Source organism: Engraulis encrasicolus, chromosome 24 (assembly GCF_034702125.1).
Source record: "Engraulis encrasicolus isolate BLACKSEA-1 chromosome 24, IST_EnEncr_1.0, whole genome shotgun sequence".
NCBI lineage: Eukaryota > Metazoa > Chordata > Actinopteri > Clupeiformes > Engraulidae > Engraulis > Engraulis encrasicolus.
Genome location: NC_085880.1, coordinates 29,214,024 through 29,238,558, shown reverse-complemented (window position 1 = coordinate 29,238,558; position 24,535 = coordinate 29,214,024). Strand labels below are relative to the sequence as shown.

General features: G+C 42.9%; 2 protein-coding genes across 3 annotated transcripts; one reads left to right on the top strand and one right to left on the bottom strand.

Moving 5' to 3' along the window:
* Positions 1-3,796: 3,796 nt before the first annotated feature.
* LOC134441036 (uncharacterized) lies at positions 3,797-13,627 on the top strand. The gene is made up of 6 exons (XM_063191232.1): positions 3,797-3,982; positions 4,894-5,020; positions 6,711-6,809; positions 8,471-8,518; positions 9,135-9,322; positions 13,349-13,627. Exons 1-6 carry the CDS (start codon positions 3,881-3,883, stop codon positions 13,478-13,480), a joined length of 696 nt encoding a protein of 231 aa, XP_063047302.1. The 5' UTR covers positions 3,797-3,880; the 3' UTR covers positions 13,481-13,627.
* A 3,636-nt stretch (positions 13,628-17,263) lies between these two features.
* On the bottom strand, positions 17,264-24,527 carry pwwp2b (PWWP domain containing 2B). 2 transcript variants are annotated; one of them, XM_063191091.1, is made up of 3 exons: positions 23,938-24,527; positions 20,554-22,198; positions 17,264-17,536 (listed from the first exon to the last, which is right to left on the bottom strand). In XM_063191091.1, the coding sequence occupies exons 1-2, from the start codon at positions 24,072-24,074 to the stop codon at positions 20,554-20,556; spliced, it is 1,782 nt and encodes a 593-aa protein (XP_063047161.1). In that variant the 5' UTR covers positions 24,075-24,527; the 3' UTR covers positions 17,264-17,536. The 2 variants fall into 2 exon arrangements, with proteins under 2 accessions (XP_063047161.1, XP_063047162.1); XM_063191092.1 differs by lacking the exon at positions 23,938-24,527 and adding an exon at positions 23,163-23,377.
* Positions 24,528-24,535: the final 8 nt, after the last annotated feature.

The window sequence follows — 24,535 nt, the reverse complement described above, 5'->3', positions numbered from 1 at the left end:
GTGGGCCACTGGAAACTGGACCTGTGGGCTGCAACTGGCCCCCGGGGTCGGAATGCCCTTGTCATTAATCAGTGTGTAACAGAGTGGGGTTACTAAGATTTCAGACTTTTACTTACCGTAATTAGGTTTTAAAAGGTGACTACGCCAGTCTCGTTAACGGGTGAGACAACCCAGGTGTTAATACACAATTTTCCCCGACAGGTTCTGGATGAGGAACGAGGACACAGCTGTTAATACATATGATTCTCTTTATTTTCTTCTTGCACAACAAGTCTTTCTCTAAAAGGGTGCAGGTAGGCAAGTAGGAGGACAAGTAAAGTTCTCTAGATATTCATACACTCAAGCTTCCACAAGGTAGTATGGTTACATGCGCAAACCAGAAGGCTGAGGCCTGATGCTACTGAGTAATATTTATAATTTAAATGAGCAAGCGCAACACTGTGAACTACAAAAACACAAAGCAAATCAAACACAAAGGAATATAAATAGGCCTAAATAAAACGCCAAACTGAGACATAAATCCAAAGTAAATAACTCAAAAACTTAAGAGAAAGAAAATCACAGCACACAAAATCGAATAGCCTAATTTCACAGTGAAGCGATATTCAGGAATCAAACCACTCCGATGAGAGATTATGCACTAACTCAGGTGGGTCAACCCAGCCACAAGAAGTCTACACAATGATACCGTGCCAACCAACTGGTCTCCGGTGATTCACTCCTTGCCACAGGAGTGGATGACCGGAGCCAGCCGTGCCAGACAGCACAAAGTGAGAAAACGTACACACCTGTGTAGGCCTAAAACAAGCCACTCACTAACTCCTGCTTACTAAAAGAGCTCGTAGTAAAACAAAACAAAAACAAAACAAAAGCCCCGGGAAGACGGTGGCGTCCCCCCCGCACTCAATGGAATGCCCCACTCAGAACACCTGTGACGGTGTCTCAGACCTCTTTCAGCATGGCAGAGCGGGCATATAGTTCACAGACGTTCCCCCCGTTTCGACTGGACCCAAGTGAGTAAGTTTCACCAGTAGATTCAGGCACTCATGATTTACACCAGTGGGTCTCTCCACAACCCAAGGGACCAAATGACATGGGTAAACAAAGCCCACAGCTCCCGTTAGCCTGGTGAGCAAACACCTGTCTCACGCCTCCAGCTAACCAGGAACAGAGCCATCTAATATCAGAGTTACGCCACTCCCATAGACCTCTATGGACCAATCTTTCCACAGCAATGGCGGCTCTCATGGAGCCTCACGGAGCGTTAACATGGAAATCCCCATTGACTTTAGTTCTATTAGAAGTTACTTAGTTCCAGGAGGTGGCCGTAGAACACAGAAAATGTGGTAAAGGTAATGTAATTTGTTTGTACTTAATCTTTGTTTGGTATGTGATGGTTCTGTGTTAGTTTCCAACGAACAGAAGTTTACTGTTAAGAAACATTTTAATCTACGCGAATCACATCACCAACCGACTTCCTGGTCCCCGGTTTGCGCAACTCTGTTATTAGATGGCTCTGACCAGGAAGTGCTATTTATAGGCCTAATTGCTAGAGATGTGCCCCTGCCCACCCATGCTCTGGGTCCTAGTGCCCCGCTCTGCCCTGCCTACAGGTAAGTCATGCCAAGAGGAGAAGCCAGAATAAGTAAAATGTCACACACTACATGCACAACTCATATAGCCCGGTCCGGGGTCAGCCCAATGTTCCCACGGCCCATTGGTCCCACAGCCCATTGGTCCCACATTGCTAAGACTTTTGCGTTTTTTCAAAATTAGGCCCAATGGTCCCACAGCCCATTGGTCCCACATCACTAAGATTTTTTAATTTAATTTTAGGTCCGTTGGTCCCACAGTCCATTGGTCCCACAGTCCATTGGTCCCACATCACAAACAGTTCAATGGGCTGTGGGACCAAGGGACCCACTAGTTTGACGGCCTCTCTGTACTTCACATGGTAATCAATTTACCAGCGATTTAAGGTTAGTGTTAGGTTTAGGGTTAGGGTTAGGGTTAGGGTTAGGTTTAGGTTTAGGGTTAGGGTTAGGGTCGTATGACGTAAGCGGTAAGTACCGAAAGGGCGTCGAACTAGTGAGTCCCGTGGGACCAATGGGCCTAAAAATTCAAATAAAAAAGCAATGTGGGACCAATGGGCTGTGGGAACAATGGACTGTGGGACCAATGGGCTGTGGGACCAATGGGCCTAAATAATGAAAAAAAGTCTTAGTGACGTGGGACCAATGGGCTGTGGGACCAATGGGTTGTGGGACCAATGGGCTGTGGGACCAGTGGGCCGTGGGACCAATGGGCTGTGGGACCAATGGGGCGTGGGAACATTGGTACGCTCCCCCTGGTCCTGACCATCCCATAATACTACCATTTCCATTTCGCATGGTCTGGATTTTGTTTGATCTGACGCGATTGCAGGAAGCAGGAAGGACATTTTCGGAAAAATCAGGATTTAACTGATAAGTTGTTGAACAAACATGTCTGACGTCTATCTATGGCAGCATTTCTCAAACTTTTTCTGACCGAGGACCACTTTGTCCACCCAGAAATGTTCAGGGACCACCTGTCAACTGAATTGACAGTTGACCGGTGCTAATTTCAATGCAGATCCCTGATTTTTTTACAAAGTAATTCACATGTACAAGCCTGTCTTATTTTGGTGAAAATATGACTCTAGCTATATTTAGCTTTTTCAATAATGTCATGAATGTAGCCTACTTCTAGCTTGTCGTTGGACAAGTAGCAATCCCCTCGCGGACCACCTGAGCTCTGTCGCGGACCACTAGTGGTCCCCGGACCACACTTTGAGAATCACTGATCTATGGCGATGTAGGACCTTTTAACAGACATGTCTGACAGAACATCCTACCGTAGGATAAAATTACAATGTAGGACTGTTTGTCAGAACACCGGCGCAAATCCTACCGGTCAACATCGCTCCACCGAAGACAGGTACCAGACGTAGTACGGAGCCAAGTGTCTTGGCGGAATTACGTAGAATGGCGCGCGAGGCTACAACTCATAGGACTACAGTCCTACCCGTTACAAATGCTTGGTATATGATCCATTTGCCAATGACATTATGTTGTTGCTGGACAATGATTCTTCCTCTATTTGTGTGTATTAAACATACCCAGCCACAACATTAGAAAACGTTGTCACACCAGATTGTAAAAAATGTGCAGACACAGAGAAATTGTTTACACGTGTGTAACAGAAATTGTGTGTGTGTGTGTGTGTGTGTGTGTGTGTGTGTGTGTGTGTGTGTGTGTGTGTGTGTGTGTGTGTGTGTGTGTGTGTGTGTGTGTGTGTGTGTGTGTGTGTGTGATCTTACCCCACATAATGTATGACAGGAAATAAAACTAGGAGTTTCTCCACAGAACTGAAAGCTGCTGCAACCATTCACACACTTCCACATGTCCCAACCTCAGCACAGGCCAACAGACGCACACACGTGCGCACACACGCACGCACGCACGCACGCACGCACGCACGCACGCACGCACGCACGCACGCACGCACGCACGCACGCACGCACGCACGCACGCACGCACGCACGCACGCAAAGATTGTATTAGGTGGAGGGGCCCATTCAGATGACTTTGTCCTGGGCCCGGCCAAAGCTGTCAGCAACCCTGCACACGCACACGCACACACAAAACACACACACACACACACACACACACACACACACACACACACACACACACACACACACACACACACACACACACACACACACAAATAAAAGGAGCGTCCAGGTCTTGTGAGCGCACTTGTGAGCCTTCATGAACAGCAGAATAAAGACACCAGTTTGTGTGTGTGTGCGATTTCGAGTGTGAGCGATTTAGATTAAGTGTTAACATCTGTAAAAATGCGAGTGTGTGTGTTGATGGTGAAGGCTCCTGGAGCCATGCTGCTGCTGCTGATGGTGCTGGTGGAGTGTGAAGGAGCAGGGAAAGAATGTCATCAACAGGTAAACACACACACACACACACACACACACACACACACACACACACACACACACACACACACACACACACACACACACACACACACACACACACACACACACACACACACACACACACACACACACACACACACATTGAGAGGCATTGGAGGGCATTGCCCCCCCAGCCAAGCTGCTGTGCCCCCCCTGGGCCTATTCACCTAAACATGCTGATATGGTCATTAATATGCAACAAATTAGTATTTTTTTCTGAATACAGTAAATATAAAGTAGGCTATAAGATAAAATGCCACCAGTGCTTAACCACCATAGCCCTAATAAAGAAATAAATGAATAGGCTACACTATTTAGACATTGTCAGTAGACCTAAATGTGAAATAATAAGTGAACAGTGATCCCTTGAAATAATGGGATTGTCCCGTATTTAGAAACAAAAGTACTGTTCCTTATAGAGCTGAAACTGTCGCAAATTGGTGCCTTACATGACATCCTCAGAGCCGTTGTGTGAATTTGTGAATGTGTGAATGCAGAGCATGTTCAGTCAACTACAAACCTATATATAGTTCAATACAAATGCATTTTGATTGATTTATTGATTGACAAAAGTGAAATTACCAGTCTACTGGCTGAGCAGAGCTTGGAGCCCTCACTCACTCATATGCAAGTATAGCAGGGCCCTATAGAATTTTATTCAAAGCTGAATGCGGTTCTAATAAAAAAGTGGCCTACTGGGCAAGCAGATACATCTCTCTCTCCCTCCCCCTCTCTCTCTCTCTCTCTCTCTCTCTCTCTCTCTCTCTCTCTCTCTCTCTCTCTCTCTCTCTCTCTCTCTCTCTCTCTCTCACACACACACACACACACACACACACACAAATATACAAATATGTAAAGAAGCCATATTGTATTGTCAGGTGAATGCAGTCCTGAGAGCAATGAATGAGCAATTGGACAGGCAGGCTGAGGAGCTGAGAGTTACCAAAGAAGAACTGGAGAAGAAGACACTGGAAACGTTACAAGCACAGGCGCGGAGCCCAGGATGTAATTTATCTCTCTCTCTCTCTCTCTCTCTCTCTCTCACACACACACACACACACACACACACACACACACACACACACACACACACACACACACACACACACACACACACACACACACACACAGAATGGAAACCAGGGGTGGAAAGTAGTTAATTAGGCCTACATTATGTACTCAAATTACGTAGCTGGATAAGTCATTTGCATTTTTTGAAAAAGGGTACTTTTACTTTTACTTGAGCACATTTTGATCCAAGTAGGCAACTTAACTTCACTGTATTTGAACCTACCTTGAGTAGGCCTACTTGAGGCGTCGGCACCTTTAGACTTTTGAGTTGTCTATTGATATTACAGTTGCTCCAGTTTTAGCCATTGACTTCTTTTGTAACTTTTCACCTACAATACACATTTGTCTACACAAGCCTTTTATTGTGTTCCTTGTGTGTGTCCTTTTTGGTTACTTTTAGTAAAATCATATTCAGAAAGAAAAAAATGGCAAGCGAGATCAAAAATAATGATGATTGGATGATTAGCCTGGGCATCATTCTTGTGACACTGCAGAAAACTCTGCAACTGCTGCAGTGTGGCCAATTTGGCCGTTTCATGAAATTCAAATTGCCCTCTGATTTGGAGCCAATTAAATTTGAGCATTTCCTACAGCTTGATGGGGTGTGTGTATGAAGCGATAACCAACTGGTAGTTCCGTCATTTGCCTCATTTTTTATATTATATTTAGTTCATTCCGAATTAAGTGATCGGAATTAAATAATTCAGAATTAAAATGATTCTCCTTCGTGTTTACATGAAGCACTTCCATTTAATTCCAGTTCATGTCTGTGGATCAGAAAGCATTTCGAAAGGACACATGCTGTCTCTGCGCCCCTGCCTCTTGTGTCATCGCGTAGCAATGAGCCTGCGTAGACAGTATGCACACACGCATGCACACACGCATGCACACACGCGCACCCGCGCACACACACGCACGCACGCACGCACACACACACACACACACGGCTTCCAGTGAATCAATAATCAAATATGGGATCATTGTATGGTTAGGGAACCTGTCTGTTAAATTGAAAGCTGAAGTGCAAACTTTCATTAAGAGAGCGGGGAAAATAATGGGCATGCCCCCTCCCACATCATTGCTAGCCTGATTTGATCAACGGTGAGAAGATAGGGCTTGAAGATCTTAGAGGATAATGAACATATTTTGCATGGTGAATATGAGATCTGCCCTCAGGAAGAAGATAAAGGCTCCCAAACTGTAAAACTAATATTGGGTATTTTGGGATATTATTTAGGTAGGCATTACTGTCATTTTATGTAGGTTTTTTGTGTGGGGGGGTACTGTTTATGAAGCATTCATGCATAATATTTTTTATTATTTATTTATTTTAGTGTTCCCTGAGCAATAGTTCAAGGTAAGAGTATGTGCAATATCTAGGTTTGCATTATTTTTTGGACTCTCTGTCAGGGCCAAAACTGGAACACTGTGCATTAACAATGATTGTCTGTTTCCTTGTTTAGTAGTTTGTTTCTTTCTTTGTGATCCGTAAGTCTCGTCTGTTGTGGTGATCTGATGTTAACTGCGTGAATCACTTCTCGTGTTCATTCTGAATTTCTGTCCTGAAGAGACAAAAAATGATAATCTAATCTAACACACTGATTTATTTCATTTATCCTAAAAGATGGACTCTTCTGCAGATCCTTTGCTGCGACTCAAGACCATCACATTGGCCCCTTTGACAAAGACACCACCCTGGTCTTCAAGGATCATTGTCTTGGCGGTACATTTTCCCATGTCCCACATATATAAATGGCCATAAAATCATTACAATTACAATTACATGCATAATTTTAAAGCACAACATTGACATATCTTTTGTCACCAACCTGATCTTAAAAATAAGCTACTCATTTTAAATTTGCTTTTTGTGGACAATACAGGGATTTTGGCCTGTCCCTCACAGTAAAGGCTATCTTTCAATTGTCTTTTTAATTGTTAATTATTGGAGAAAACACTCAAAAAATAAGTAATTTACAGTCTTATTTTTGGAATTTTGTTATTATATTGGAGTATTGGGTGGTCACTTTTACGGCATCCACTTTTTAACCCATTTCTTCAAAAGATAAGGTTTCTATTAGCCAGGCCATGCCCTCCTAATGATGCAACACCTTCGCTGTTGCTTCTAGTCAGGCCAAGAGCAATGAAAATATAGTTTCTGCTTTCCCCAAAGAACGGGAACTCCACCCACTTTGTTGGACACAAGTCAACCAGTACCAAACCTAGGGAGGTGGGTCAACCATGCCATTTGGGAAACTTTAATTGTGATGGTCTTGGTCAGAGAGATTTGAAAGTCGACGATAATCAGGCTAGTTTCTATATTGATATTCATCAAATTCACAAAATACATTCTTTCTGGCTTGGAGCAAATAAGCCCTGTTACCCCAATCCTATTACTGTCAACCCTGTTACATTCCCATTGTAATTGGTAACAGGAATGAGAAATAGGGGTGACATTTGGGGTGACATTCCCCGCACACAGTTTTGAAAGATTATTTAGATAACTTTTTATTTTATTTTAAGAATTGATGTTGTGTTCATCATTGAGCTGATAACCTATATTTTTCATTGTGGGCATTTGCAATAGCCTCATTTCACAGTATGCTTCTAGTATGTATTACAGTATATGAAAACACCTCTAAGGCTTCTTTTGCGTTTACACGTTTTACAGATATTATTAGTATGCATTTCAGCGTGACAGAAAAGAAAAATCACTCTAGCACTCACAGAGACCAAGATCCAGAACAAATTTACTTGCATGTCAGTCCTGTTACCACTAGGCCCTATAGATTTCATGAAAATATAAAGAATTACAATTACAATCATAACAGAGGTATTATTACCACTGCAATTAACCCATGACCATTAATTTCCCATGCCCATTTTCCTTTTGTAAAGCGACCTTGAGTTACTTGAAAGGCTATATAAAACCAAGTTATTATTATTATTATTATTATTATTATTAATAACATTCGATAATGGAAAATGGTTTAATACAATACCACCCTCATAAAAACACTGATATATCTGTATTAACATGTGGCTTATTTTAACAATTTAGATGTACATAGTCATATGATGGGTAAAATTACATGTTTTAAAAAAAAATCATGGTCTGAAAAAAATACATTTGAAAAAGGGGACTATTTACTACTCATTCATGTGTAAACTGCTACACAGAATTACTTTTAAATATATGAAATATTAACCATTTTGTCAGTAACAGGGTTGCCGAATGCATCATGTAATCAAGTAGAAAATGTCTCATGATATAAATGAAGTAGATAGCCTGAGATGTGTCATTTTTGGTCACTTCAAGATGCGTTCTTTCAGTTGATATTAAAAATTCCAAAAAAACCTGACTTTAAATTGTATATTTTAAAGGTGGAGACCTGCCATTTGTCCCAATTGGTCCCTATGACTACCGCACAGGTAAGCACAACACACTTGCAAACACACTCATGCACAAGGTTGGCCCAAGCCTTCATGAGCCTGAAGTAGAATTTGATTTAGAGGTATGAAGAATGTGGGTGCCCTCCAGTAGCGTCATCTGTGTCTGTGACTGTGTGTCTTTCAGACAGATACTGTAACTCTTGATACATCACAATCTTTGTCACAAATGTGCCAGCAAGATGTGCACCAACAACTGCATCACAAACAAATGTGCTATCTGGAGCTACAAACGTTTCGGACCTAGTCCATTATCAATGTCTCCACCCACTGAAGACATTGATAATGGACTAGGTCCGAAACGTTTGTAGCTCTATATAGACTTCTTTTGTTAATTTGTCGGCCACAATACACTTTTTGAACCTGCATGCCTTGTGTGCGCCTCATCTTTCTTTGACTGTCCTAGTATCACTATTTTTGGTGAGCAGTCGCACCAAGCTAAACCTTCTTTGTTTCCTTACCCTGCTAATTGAACCATGACACTCTGCTGTCACTGGTGCAATGTGCAATTAATGAAGATTGGCCACCAGGCTGGTCCACACTAAAATTACAGGTGTTTCATTTTTTTTTGGTCTAACCCCTGTATACTGTAATGCAGGCATCTTCACCTCCCCCAGTCATGGTGCCTACCTCTTCCAATACCACGTGTTTGGGGGCGGTAAGCATGGCATTGGAGCCAAACTGGAGGTGAACGGCAACCACATTGTGGCGGCATACAACCACAAAGCACCGCACGACATCAACACCTCCCAGACAGTCATTCTGGAGCTGCAGAAGGGGGACAAGGTATTTATCATTCAGCATTTGCACATAGGGAACTGGCTGGTGCTATGCACTATCAGTGATTCCCAAATTGTGTGCCAGGGTCCGCTGGTGGGCCTATGAAACCATTTTCTAAAATTTTAAATAATATTTGTGTGTGTTTGTGTTCCTATGAACTATTATTTCAGCTGTATTGCTTAGTGATTAGAGGTGGGCTGCGAACATTTGTAAAAATTTGTAGTGGAACCCCTGCACTACCATCTGCTGGTGCTTTTAAATGTGCTAATCTGACCTGTACACAAGTGCTCATTCATTCATTTATGATAGCGGTTAGGTGTGACTAATTTGTTGCATCTGCATACTGAAGTTAGGTTAGAACAGTGGTCTGGGCCGGATTAGCGCACTGGCTAGATATGGTTGCAGCCTAGGGGCCCCCACCTTTCCCCACAGTTTCTTTGCCCGCTTTGAAGCACAAAATGACACTCACCCACAGAAAACTCTCCCTCCCCCCCATGATCAACCCCTTTACCTGTCCTCTGCCAGTGTTAAGAGGACACTGGCCACCATCAACCCACGCAAAGCAGCTGGCCCAGACAACATACCAGGCCGAGTGTTGAAGGATTGTGCAGAAGAGCTGAAGGATGTCTTCACAGACATCTTTAACATCTCTCTGGAGCAAGCAGTCATCCCATCACTTTTCAAAGCTGCTACCATCATACCTGTGCCGAAGAAATCATCACCATCATGCTTCAATGACTACCGTCCTGTAGCACTGACGCCCATAATCATGAAGTGCTTCGAACGGCTAGTCCTGTCACACATCAAAGCCACCCTACCCCCCACCCTAGATAGCCTGGTTCACACCAGACGTTGTGTGTGTAGCTTCGGCGCCCCCTGGCGGCGCAGAGCTACACACACTACCGTCTGGTACACAGCCATAGAGCACGCTCCGTCTCCAACCAGAAAATAGGCTGAGAATTTATTGCTTCGGCACAGCCTCCTCACCTACAAATTCCTTCAAAAACCTTCCTGTTAATCTTTAAAGAGTCAATATAGTCTCTAATCCGTCTTGTGACTCCTCAATGTGAGTTTACCGTTGATTTTGAAGCAATAAATTCTCAGCCTATTTTTCTGGTTGGAGACGGAGCGTGCTCTATGGCTGTGTACCAGACGGTAGTGTGTGTAGCTCTCCTCCGCCAGGGGGCACCGAAGCTACACATACACCGTCTGGTGTGAACCAGGCTACACCCTAGACCCCTACCAGTTCGCATACCGAGCCAAGCGATCCACGGAGGATGCAATTTGCTCTGCCCTCCATCCAGCCCTCACCCACTTGGACAATAAAGACTCATATGTGAGAATGCTATGGTTCATTGACTTCAGTTCAGCATTCAATACCATAATACCACAACAACTCATCAGAAAACTGGACAAACTAGGTTTCAGCACCTCCCTCTGCAACTGGCTGCTGGACTTCCTGATGCAAAGACCACAAGCAGTACGGGTAGGGAACAACACCTCGAGCACCCTGACCCTGAGCACGGGGGCTCCGCAAGGTTGTGTTCTCAGCCCCCTGCTGTTCACGCTGCTGACACACGACTGCACAACAACCCACAGCACTAACCATCTAGTGAAGTTTGCGGATGATACAACACTGGTGGGCCTCATCACCAAGGGCGATGAGACTCACTACAGAGAAGAAGTAGACCTGCTGGCCAGATGGTGCAAAGGACAAACAACCTCCTGCTGAATGTCAACAAGACCAAGGAGATTGTTGTCAACTTCCAAAGGGTCCAAAAACAACTGCCACCACTGACCATCGACGGCGATGCTGTGGAGAGAGTGAGCAGCACCAAGTTCCTTGGAGTGCACATCAGCGACGACCTCTCTTGGACCACCAACACTACATCACTGGCGAAGAAGGCCCATCAGCGTCTCTACTTCCTGCGCAAACTAAAGAAGGCAAGTGCTACACCCTCCATCATGACAACATTCTACAGAGGAACCATAGAGAGCGTCGTGTCCAACTGCATCACAGTGTGGGGAGGAAGCTGCACGGAGAAAAACAGGAAGACACTCCAGCGTGTTGTGAACACAGCGAAGAAGATCATTGGAGTACCACCTCCCCTCCCTGCAGGACATTTACACCACACGCCTCACCGGAAAGCACTGATGATCATCAAAGGACACAAGCCACCCTGCACACAAACTGTTCAGCCTCCTGCCCTCTGGAAAGAGGTACAGGCGCCTCCGTTCCCGTACCACCAGGCTGGCGAGCAGCACAATGCACCAAGCGATCAAGATGCTGAACACTCAACCCACTCTCCCTCCACTGTCAGCCTCTAGCCAGCAAGGCCACTGACAACCCCCCCCCCCATCATATATGCGACTGAACATTCCACCTGCACTACTATACTTGTGACTGAACTTTCAACCTGCACTAACTCAAAACATGCACACACACACACACAAGCACACACACACACACACACACACACACACACACACACACACACACACACACACACAAGCACACTGCACTTTCTGCACTAAACCCAAACATACACACACTGACACACACACACACACACACACAGACACACGAACACACACACAAGACGCACACCGCACCTTCTACCTGCACTAAACACATACACACACACATACACACACACACACACACACACACACACACACACACACACACACACACACACACACACACACACACTGCTGCTGGTGTACTTGACAGACCTTTTTAATATTTATTTTTCTTCAAAATGCTACTATTACCATGTCAGAACGCTATAAAGGACTTTTTTTTAGGAAAAGCACAAAAGCACAACAAATACCTCTTAATGTATGTCCTCTACAAGTCTTCTGTTGTCCAGTCTTGCACTTTAAATGTCTGTATGAGCACTGTCTATGTCCATACTGTCTTAAGTCCATGTATAAGTACTGTCTATGTCTATACTGTCTATGTCCTTACCTAGATTAGTCTATGTCTGTATGGGAAAGCAAGAAATGTAATTTCAAATTCTTTGTATGACCAGTGCATGTAAAGAAATTGACAATAAAACCTACTTGAACTTGAACTTGAACCTGCCAGAGAGCCCCTGATTGGTCAACAGTGAAAAGCATAGCTGTGACAGAATGCAATATTAAAGAATTCATCTGTCATGTTGAGTACAGTTGGTAGACATGCTATCCTTAATTCCTAGCTTGTAATTATGACACAAATCTATGTACATTTGTCGTGAAATTTGCCTTCCAGGGGGCCCAAGGCAACGGGACTCACTAATTTGACGCCCTTTCGGTACGGCTTATATGTCATACGACCCTAACCCTAACCCTTACCTTAACCCTAAACCTAAACCTAACCCTAACCCGAACCTTAACCATAACCCAAAATTGCTTGTTTGAAATGTTTGATTACCATGTGACATACCACGTAAGTACCGAAACGGCGTCAAACTAGTGAGTCCCCCAAGGCAACATGTAGGGGCCCCAGCAGGCCATATTAAGCTGCCATGACAGTGATGGCCAACCTGGGGGTTCCGAGGGAGTCCCAAGGGGATCTTGAAGCCCTTGTACTATCTTACATAATTGCGAAAGCATTTAATTAATATGTGTGACAAAAGAACAAAATTCAAGGTCCACATTATACATCTATTTAAATAGATAAACAAATAATTTAGTCAGTTATAACACGTTTTTTAACATTACATGTGTGTAAGACCATTAGCCTGATAAACCAGCCTAAATGTGAGACTGTGTCATTTAAAATGTTGGCGTCCAGTGGGTGGCGCTGGTTTACTAGGCTACTAGTCTTGAGACTGCAACACTGCTTGTCGGTGCATGGGAGAGTGACAGACGTAATTTCGATTCCTTAGAACATCTAGTCAGAATATTATTAAGGGTCCTACTTTGTTTGCTCCACTTGTCAGTGCACAGAACAATGGGAAACATAATTTTGATTCTTTTGTACTGGTTAGAATATGTGTTGTCTGTGCTGCTAAAGAGGTTGACATGTATGATTTTGACTTTAAGGTGCGCCTGCGTCTTGAGAAGGGCTGGTGGATCGGCGCCTACACCAGCCACTTCACCAACTTCAGGGGACAGTACCTGTTCCGCCTGCCCCTGCGTCCACATACACCTGACCAGGTGCAGACAACACAGTAGCTCCTCTGAGAACACGCACGTGCACACCTGGGCATGTAGATGGGTTTTACTTCATTTAAGTCACTGATGCTTCATCATCCCCCAAAAAATCACAATCACAAATCATGAATAAAGTCATCCAAAGAGTCTTCAGTGTGGTCCATGTGTTTTTTGAGTATGGGTGTGTGCCTGTGCATACAATCACATACACATGCCAAACCAAGTTTCTTCTTCACCAAACAAATCCACTTCCCCACTTTCAAAACACATTAGCCAAACTCCCCAACCACAAGAGCTAATGAAAGAACAACCCTTTAGTGTGTGTGTGTGTGTGTGTGTGTGTGTGTGTGTGTGTATGTGTTACTCTTACCCCACTAACTGTATTGCAGGAAATAGAGTTGAAAAAGGAAAATGCTCTTGAGACGTTGGTATTACGATACAATTGCAAGTCAAACTGCACACACACACGCACGCACACACACACACAAAATCCAGCTTGACTCCTGCACTGGTCGAACAGCCAGAAGAGCAGGTAATGGTTAATAAACAAACAAAATAGGCCTACAGTAAACTATTCAATGAAGACTTTGTGTGTAAATATTAAAAATGGCCTTGCATAGGTGGATAGAATACAGTAGAATAGAATAAAATAGAATATAATACAGTAGACATAACACGTAAGCGGAAAAAGCTTTGCTACATCTCAAAATGAACAAACAAAAAGTTTACCAATAGCAGCACTACACAACATACAATTCCCTCCAAATGTTTTGGAACAGTAAACCAAACTCTCTTCACCGTAGTACAAGCAACATCCCTGTATCATGATGCTTGCACCACCACGCTCAACCGTCTTCACTGTGTCCTGTGGCTTCTGTGTTTGCAGGACATCTAACAAACTGCTTGTGACCCTTAGACCCAAAAAGAACAATCTTATCTAATGGTGGTGTAGGCATCATGGAATGGGGATGTTTTTTGTACTACAGTGGTGGTTCTATACACCGCATACCAGGGATCATGGATCAGTCTGAGTACATCAAGATAGTGGAAAAAGTCATGTTGTCATATGCTGAAGAGGAAAGGCCTTTGATGTGGATATGTCAACAAGACCATGACCCCAAACAAAAGCATGGCTCCAGACAAACAGTATTCAACAAATGGAGTGTTGGCCTAGTCTGGTCGAATAGCCGACTGTGTGCGGAGCCAAAATCTTTGGGTGGAGTACAGAGGATGGCGTCGCGAAGCTAGTGTTGGCCAGCCATAAAAAAAAAATTGTGGGCTGACATAAAAAAATGCTGTTCATGAGGCAAAACCCAAGAAATGCAGAGGCATTGTGGAATGTAGTAGTGACTACCAGAAGATTGTCTACTCCATACACCACAGATGCAAATCAGTAGTCAATCAATATCTGAAAGTCATGTTTTGACAGTCACAGAAACAGCTCTGGTCACATATAGCCTAGCATGCAAATAGCACCCCCTTGTGTACACTTCATTACTAACACCACATCTGAAAGTCAAATCAGCACAAGATGTGGACCTGAACCCCATTTCTCAAAAGCACCGTTGCTAACCAGTCTTGCTGGATTTTCAATGGGGAAATTGCATTGCAACCAACTAAGTTGCTAACTTAGTTAGCAACAATGTTGACGAGAAACACACCCCTGATCATAAGGTCAACCTAGTGTTCTTGAAAATAGTTGCTGAAAACGGTCTAAAACATGCAAACAAGCGAATCATTCCCTGAGAAGAGCAATATACTTTTCAGAACAGGGGGCATGATCTCTCTCAGTGGACCCTGAAACATGAGTGAGATATCACATAGTATATTGATGCAGAATTTCACAACAAAAAAAGAGAATGACATTTTGGACAAGAATAGCTCTTTATTTTATTCCCGCTCATGTGTAAAAAAACAAACAAAAAAGGGGGAAAAAAACACATATACAAATTGAATCATTGCTCACATAATCAAACCAACTTCTCCTTTCACAAGACAACTCAAAAGAGAGGCATAATACAAAAACAAAACCCAAGTTCTTGCACTGCAAATGCAGCAGCAATCAGTGGACACTCCGCACTGCATTCCCTTCTCTGAAATGGTCAGATATAAATAAATCTACAGCATCTACCCCTATATCAATTCAATTCACAGTATCCCTTGACATTTTATTTCAGTCTGAAGATCTGATGCATAGGGTCAGAAAATATGACCAATTCTCTTCAGCAAACAAGCATGGTGGTAGTGTACAATGAAAAACACCATTTTACAAGGACACAGTGTATAGTCATCCCCTGAACATTTTTTTGTCTACCATCCACAATTCATGGTATTTCACAAGGTTGACAGCTAATTGTAACACATGGGCACTGTTCTCCGGTACAGGGACTGCATTATATAAACCACACGCAGCCTTTGGGGAGGTGATGACAGGCCACAAAGGTACAGATAAAGTGCTTTTCCTATACAACATTAAATTATTATTTTTAAGCAAACACAGATGAATTCCACTAACTAAGAGTACACATTTTGGTTGCACTTCATTTTGAAGCCACTGTTACAGTGAATCTACGTCTCCAAATACAGTGTAGAAAAGTTTGTGACCATGTGTAACATCATGTGCCCTCACTGTACGGTACTTTAGTGTCAAGATGAAGCTTTAGGGCTAGTGTTTGGTATGTACAGTGAAAGTAGACAACATTACATGTGGTTACAATGGGATACACTGTAAAGAGAGCATTTAAACAAAGTGCTACCCACATTACTAGGCTAATTTCCACAAAGACAAAAAGAAGGAAAAAAAAGGAACAGAAGAGACACTTTACACGGGATGATCATCAGTGATGCGTTATTCTAATAAACAAAAAAAGTTGCTACGAGTCAACTACGCTATGAAGCAGTAAGTCAATGCATAAGGTTGCACACTTGGAACTACATCTGTTTAAAGGCACACAGATGTCTGTGGAACATAAAGCTTCGTATCTGATACAAGATAACAGGCCCACACCAGGTCAGGACTGCATTGCTGGGACACGACTCGAATAAATAAAAAGGTTTCGATGTTTAGGCGCTCTGCCTTGAATTAGTGTTTCTCTATGAACTGCATACAGACCTCTAATACAGAATATTTGCTTTACAGTCACTGGTCTTAGAAAAAAAAAGTGGAAATGTTTTGTTTATTAGTCTGTGCACCTCAGCCAGGGACGTGACTAATAATCATGCAATACATTTGTAGTGTTTAAAACTGCTGTTGATCTTCGGTAGCTGCAAAACCACACGGCCCAATATCACAGCAGGTGACCTCAGTGCCTCACACTCAGCTCCTCAGCTCCAGTTTTGAGCACCAAGTTCATAATGCTGCCTTTGTAATGATCGGAATACAAACCACAATCTACATGTGCACCAATTTTTAAAAGTCCATGGTGTAACTTTAGCTCCTTATTACCAAAATATATGACGCCCATCCATACATTTCATAATTCTTCATGAATATTTACAAAGTAAATAAACTAATATTCAATGGTCTGACCGTAGTAGGTGGGCTGACCAGACAGGAAGTAAATTTCTAAGTCTAAATGAATACTTATAAATTGATGGTGGAATTAAATATTCATTAAAAAATCACAGACATTTTTGAAAGGGCAGCATACATTCTGGAAATAAACTACTTAAATCACACGCCAGGCCTTTATTGTGAATTATACTTCCAGAGGAACACAGTAAGACTTGGAACACTTGCTGACTGAGACTCAAAAATAACAAAAAGAAAATCTCTCTCTCATTAGAGAAATAAGCAGCAGAAGAGATATCTAACTGGATTTTATTGTTCTTTTTTTGCTGGTAATAAATACATTCAGTTATTATACTGTCTTTGTGGTACTTTATATGTGTTAACTTCAACAGTCTTTGCCCCTTTTGAGCATCTAAAATGAACTTTTTTTGCTCCAAAAACCGGTTCAGCAATTTGAGCTTCCGGTTAGGTTTTGTTTTGGAAATCACAGGGACACCATCTTACGTGACCACAACACATTGGGAAAGCCAACTCTTCAGTAGGTACTCTTCAGCAGTCTTGAGAACCTGAAAAAACAAAAACAAACAAAAATACAAGAAGGAACATCAGTAAGAAACTGAAAAAGGAAAAACAATCTATTTTCCCCACGAAACCTACATTTACTGCCAAAGATTCAGAGTACTATACTTTGGCAAGTTAGAACACCCATGTCCATGTTGGTGCAACATTCTGTTGCCTTACATAGGTGTCATATCATAAAAGTTGTGACACTTGCTTGATAGTATAATTGACTGAATGATAAACTTAGTTAAAACACAAAATCCTGACTAAAATACTGGGAAGAAGTCAAGAAGAGTATTTTCATCAACACCAAACCACAGTCATGCAACAGGCAGATTTGGTACTGTGCGATTCATTTTAGTTCTACTGTTGCTCTATTGTGAGCTACACAAACACACTGAAATGGACATGCATAAAATAACTTTAATGCCAGTTACATATGGTACATGTCATCTAACTGCACCTCAAGTGATCAATGTTTAATATGTTCAAAAGTAAGGCACAGCTGTTGCTATGCAGTTAACAGCAGAGATGTGGACTTGTGACTTGGTGTTGAGTCAGACTTGAGTCACAAATTACTTGACTCGAGACTTGAGGTGCACTGTGGAAGATGGTGGCTGGAGGAGGTATTGCAACTATGCTGCTCATTGAACCTGCTGCATATTGGCAAATTTTATATTTCCATGAATATTACTAACTAATGAACTAATATCTACTAGTATGACCAAAGTATGAGTTTTGCAGCTTAAAATGTCTATTTCTGTAAATTCAAAGTGGCAGACCATGAAGAATATTCCCCTTTTCATGTATGAAAAATTCAATTTTTCTAGTCATAATGAATGTTTAGAATTTGATGGTGCACGTAAGTTTTCATTGAAAAGGTAACTTTTCACATTGGGCAGCATGAATTCCGGAAATTAACAACTAAAAATATTACAATAGTGCACCTTTAACTTATTAGGATATTTAACAATATTAGGAATAATGTGTGACTTGACTTTACTTGACAGTTTCAGCTTGCAATGACATGTCAAGTCTACAAATATTCCATTTTCTGCATTTGTATGTGAAAATATTACATTTAAAAAAATGATAATTAAATGACTTGCCCTTAACCTGTAAGCTTAAGTTACCAATAGGTCAACTATTTTTTAAGAATGCAACTGGCAAGGGGGAGCAGTGCGGAGAGGTAATGAATTTATGACCAAAAGAAGTTGTCAAGATTGTGCATAGAATTCATGGCGACTTGTTAAGGATTTAGGGAGAATGAGACAGGACTTGGATTGGGTACGACTACTTGGTCTTGGAGTTGACATGGTCAAATGTGTCTTAAAGGGACACTGTGCAGGAAATGGTCAAAAAAGGTACTGCAACTATGCTGCTCATTTAAACTGGGCTGCCTATTGCCAAATTTGATCTTTACATGAAAGTTTACTAAGTAATAAACAAATATTTTCTAGTGTGGTCCAAGTACAGTCATTTTTGCAGCTAAAAATGTCTATTTTTGGAAATTCAAAATGGCGGACCATGTATGAAAAGTGCAATTTTTCCAGTCATAGTGAATACTTAGAATTTGATGGTGGTGGTAAGTATTCATGAAAAAGGTAACATTAGTGAATGGGCAGCATGAATTCTGAAAATAAACAACTGAAAATCTCACACAGTGTCCCTTTAACTTGACTTGACTCGGACTTGATTTGAAGGGCTTGAGACTTACTTGTGACTTGCAAATTAGTAACTTGGTCCCATCTCTGCTTAACAGTTTCCTGCTAAAGGCTGTAATGAGCTGCCCATTACTCATTAGAGAGCAGCTGCGCTCCTAACTGATAGCTCGTACAATATTTAAATTGTGGAGAGACTGCAGAAGCAGGTTGAGGTGTGTACCAGAAATAATGCCATTTGTTGTTCTCCGTTAAATAGGGTGACCAACCATTCGGATTTCCCTGGATGTGTCTGGGTGTTTATGACCTACTCATGACGTCAGAGTGTCCGTCTTATTGTCTAACCTCCCGTCTTCCTCTCGTGCCCTTGGCCTCGAGATGTGAGGCAACACGTCATTGACCCATAGAAGTTTTATTCAATACCCCACAAAAGCACATTTTAAAGGTGATCTTCTCATTAGCAACCAGGATGTTTAATGGGGAAAAGTCCTCTGAAAGTTGATGTACCGGTAAGTTTACCTACTAGGCTGAGAGATGGGAAACTTCAACCCCTACTATGAAAGATAGTTTTAATCGAGGTATGCTGCCCTGGCAATTTACTTACATCAAACTTATGTAATTTACTTTACATCAAACCAGGTTGTTGTGGCAGGTTATGTTCTTGGATAGCGTGAACCAACCCTTTGCCAAAAGCTTGACCATAGAGGTAGAACATAAGACTGTGCAATGTAAAAGCATGGAGAAGGGGCTGACCTGTAAAGAAATGGCTTAATAACAAAAATGGCTTAATAAACACCACACAAGGGCAATAGCTGAAATGTGCAGCTATATTTACCCAACTAATATGAAATGATTTTAAAATGCATTTCATTGATTCATATGATTTACGGAGAGATACTGGACATTTCTAATCTGGTCCATGATTTAATGCGTCACTTCATATTCACAGTTTTAAGCTTAGGTCATTTTTATGACAGAGGTTGGTTTCATTGATTTGCATTGACTCAAGAGCACAGGTCAACCTACACAAGATAGAGGCAGCACTTGCCACTTTCCAGTGCTGACGCGAATTGTCGTGACACTGCTAGTCTTATGTTCTACCTCCATGAGTTTGGTACAGATTTGTGCAGGGGATGAGGATCACATTCCGAAATCCTTTCGCCCCTGCGGAATTCTTCTGCAATGACTTTCCATGAGTGTAATGGTACCAAATTGACCCTTTAAGGAGCACCATCACATATGTGCATAGAATTGGCCAACTAATTGTTTTTCATAACTGACCCATAGATTCTGCTTCAATTAGATCATGAAACACATCACCAGTCTCAAAGACAAGGCAAACATGGAGGCAACGGACTCACCTATGTCTCACAGTGGGAGATTAGGGTTGTGATTTCAGGGCTTACGTGCCCTGTGACCTTTGCCGCCTCTACGATGGCTCTGCGATACATCCCTTTCTTCTTCCGATTGAAGCGTGCTTGGAAGAACTCGCAGAAGGGGGAAAGTTTGGCAACGGACAACAAAGAGGTGGTGGGCGAGCCGAACCAAGACACCTCCGCCTCGGGCCACGTCTCGCATGTGGCCGTCTTCTTGTGGCTGCCCCTGATGCTCAGCACCTTGGCTGGCCACCAGGGGAAACCGTGGATCTTACCCCAGACCACGTCGCCGACGCTCACCGAATGGCCATCCTCTGTCAGCACCTTGGACATGCTGCGCGTGTGCAGGCGAACAGTGAGGGGTGGCACAGTCTTGCTCTCGCCCAATGAGACAGAGGAAGACACAGCAGCGTGATGATCTCCCGGGGCCACGTCGCACAACTCTGGCGATGTACAATTCGAGCCAAATGATTTGGACTCGTCCAAGCTGTCACCGCTACAGACAGAGGCCCCGGAGGAGTCGGCCTTACTCTTGTGGAAGTTAATGAGCAAGGTGAGGTCACCGTGCGGCCCAGTGTCTTCAAAAGAGTCCTCTGACCACAAATCCAGCGAACATTTCTCTCTGGAATTATCCAAACCTGACTCCTTGGACACAGCTCCTTTAGCGCTACCCTTGTGGTCGTTCGTCACCACCTTGAAAGAGTCGAATTCCTGACCTACACCGACACAGTGTGAACTCAAGAGGATCTTTGGTGGTGTTTGGCCGGTCTCTTGAAGGTGAACCCTTGGGAGCTTCAGTTTAGGAATAGACACCGTTAAGCCTGTTAGGGTTGGCTGCACATTCTGCACGTTTTTCACTGTCACCTTATGCTGACCATCATCCTCGAGTCTATCTTGTAATAGTTGCTTTGGGCAAAATGGCTTCACAGAGCCGTGGACTCTAGAGGGGATTTTCATGACCTCCCCTTTTCCTTGGGGGGTGCTATAGGAGATCTTGATCACAGGACTATGGGGCACTTCTTTGTTGTCCTTTCTGTGCCTTTTGCCATTGTAACTAGGCACGTTACCTTTCCTCTTTGCCTCTTTAAAGGTTTCCTTTTCTTTTTTTGAATCGAGTACGGTAGATTCTGCCGGAGTGCTGCTGACCTGAAGAGCGTTTTCCTTCTTGGATGATGATTGAGTTTCTGACACAACGGTTTCCTTCTCGTCGTTTAATGTGTTCTTGCACTTTTCACAGAGAACTTGCCGTGGCCTTAAACGAATTGTGCTGACCGACAGAGCTCCCGATAATCTGGTTCGCTTTCTTTTGTGCTTTATTGGTCGAGGCGGAGGCTGGGGTATCCACTGCCCGTAAGTGTGGCGAACCCAAAGCGGCTGAGGAAAAGGAGCGCCTTCAAAATAAGAAGGATACGAGACCTGGCCGGCAGGCACGGGCACTGGAGCAAGGTTCGGGACATCCTGTTTCGGTTGGCCATTTTCATCCACCGTTAGTGGTAGTGGTGGTGGTGGTGGAGGCAGAGGTGGTGGTTTACTGTCTGACTCTGATACACTGTTTGCCACCTCAGGTTCCCGTCTTGATGGCAGATTGTCAGATTTCACTGTGACGTCAGGTAAGCAGAAGAGCCCAGACCTATAAAGAAGCAACAGTCAAAGTCAGTGCACAGATAGGGTGTAACGTGGAATTAAAAGTAACTTAAACACTTGTCTCAAGTCTATTGTTGAAACTACTCTCCACACTACTGCCAACATGGTAGGCTAGGCCCTTACTATTACTATTTTCATTTCAGTCCCACCCTCCAAAAAAAAGCTGATTTCGACATAAATGAATGAAAAATAACCATTTGGACACATCAGGCTAGCTCGCAAGTTATCTGACTAGTCAATAGTCAACAGATAGTAATTTTGTTCCATTGGTTAACAGATTACAGTCATCTCTGCAACCAAGACTGCGAGGTCAGAGTGACAGTGACACCACATTAAATCATGACATGAACCATCTCATCATGACAACTGTATGATGGAAAAATATCATAGCATTCACTGAATGGTCTTGAACTCAGTGACCATCTTGAATTGTTAATTCAGCACTGTATCTGCTATGAAAGGTCAACATCTCAGAATTGGAGCCACCCATGGCCTGCCTCACTCCTTGCTTTTCAACACACAAACTACACTCACTATTCAAATCTTGACAACAGGACGACTTAAGTCAACTACAGTACAGGACTAAAATCAAGAGCATTGTCAAGTAACTTACTGATTACCCTTGAGGATGAAAAAGTCCAAAACACTTATTTGACTAGCTACCACAAGGCCCAGGAAAAAAGCCCAGATATGAAAATACTTACCCCTGTTATTTATTATTCCTTTCTTGGGAAATAATTTACTTTATGACAAAATTATGTCCTGTGTAGGAGGGGACTTTTGATCAAGACTGTTTTATGGGTAGGCCTATAATTTACATTTTGAGCATAGTTCTACACTCAATTTTCAGATAAAGAATGCAGGCTCAATAGGCTACACCTTGTAAAATGATGCATGGTTAAAAACAATCTTGGGTGATAATGTCTGTACTTATCAGTACCTCTACTTACATGATTCATCAAGACATCCTAATGAAATCTGAATTCCCACAGCCTTACCCTCAATTGCCCTGACAGCAATCCTAAACGGGTAGTCCCAAAATAGCTCAAGGCCCATAGCTGCGACTTCTATATCCTGATATAATTCGGACTAAAAAATGAAAGTGGGTTCTTAAAATAACCCGTTCAGTAGTGTCCTCAATGTGACTTTTAATGTAAGAAAGCCTAGGATTGGATTATGGTGTGATTTAAGGGTTGTCATGGTATCCGACCTTTCACTGGGCCCTTTAGCTTGCTTGGCAGGCCTTTATCTCTTTCACTGACGATTGGTTTTCTTTCTACGTTTTCAGGGCGCCACAGTCATCGTCCAGTTGCCTAACCGTGCTTCCCCGATGCTGTCCACGAACAACTAGCCTAATAAAATAAAATAAACTGGACTCTTGCATACTGAAGTAGAATTGGGCCCACGTAGACAACAATAGCGTTAGATGTGCTAATTAGCAGGCTAACAATTCAGTTAACGCCGACTAGCCAGCTTGACAAGACATGTTTACACCACAGATGTCCTTTAAACATTGTAACAATATTCAACTGTGCTATTGATCAAAAACAGACAAAACCCATTCGTTGTCAAGAATAATAACCAAAACCCCCAATTTGCCTATGCTAGGTTGATTTGGCGTTGGCGTCCTAGAGCCACAGGGCTAACATTAGCCAAGCTAGGCCCAACTTTGCAAATACAGCACAATTGACGTTCTCGTACAGGCAGGACAAAAACGGCACTTACTTTTTTGTACTATCAAGTAAAATTCCAGTGTAACTTCTTTCTTCGTATGTTAGTGTGACCACCAATGTATCATTCAGTATCTGTTCAACAGTCACCGGTATCCGTGAGCCGGCCCGCAGCTCCTCCATCGTAGCCATGCTTTCCTACGTGGGTTTCCGGGTTGGCACTGTCCAAACCCGGCCTTACAATGTGGGGTCACTCTCGAAATTTAGCTCTAGAACCAATTCTACACCCGTAGAATCAAGTTCAACGAAGCATGACCGGCAACATTTACCCAAAGTGATGCCCACACACACCGCGGATACCCCCAGCTACCTTTTCTAAGGTGAGGCGGGGCCAGACAACCACGTCCACCATATTTACAGTGACGCGCTTTTGATATTACAAAGTTGCTTCTGATATTAATCAATGCGTTTTCAATTGCGTTTGTTCCCTGACATTACCAGGGCTCTGTGCAGAACAGTTCCTTATCCAGTCCAAAGATAAAGGAGATGTTGACACTGCTTGGTAATACCACAGAAGAACTGGTATCAGATGGCCTTCAACCTTTGACATTGGAGGGGTGACATTTTTTCATGGGCCATTATGTAGGCCTAGG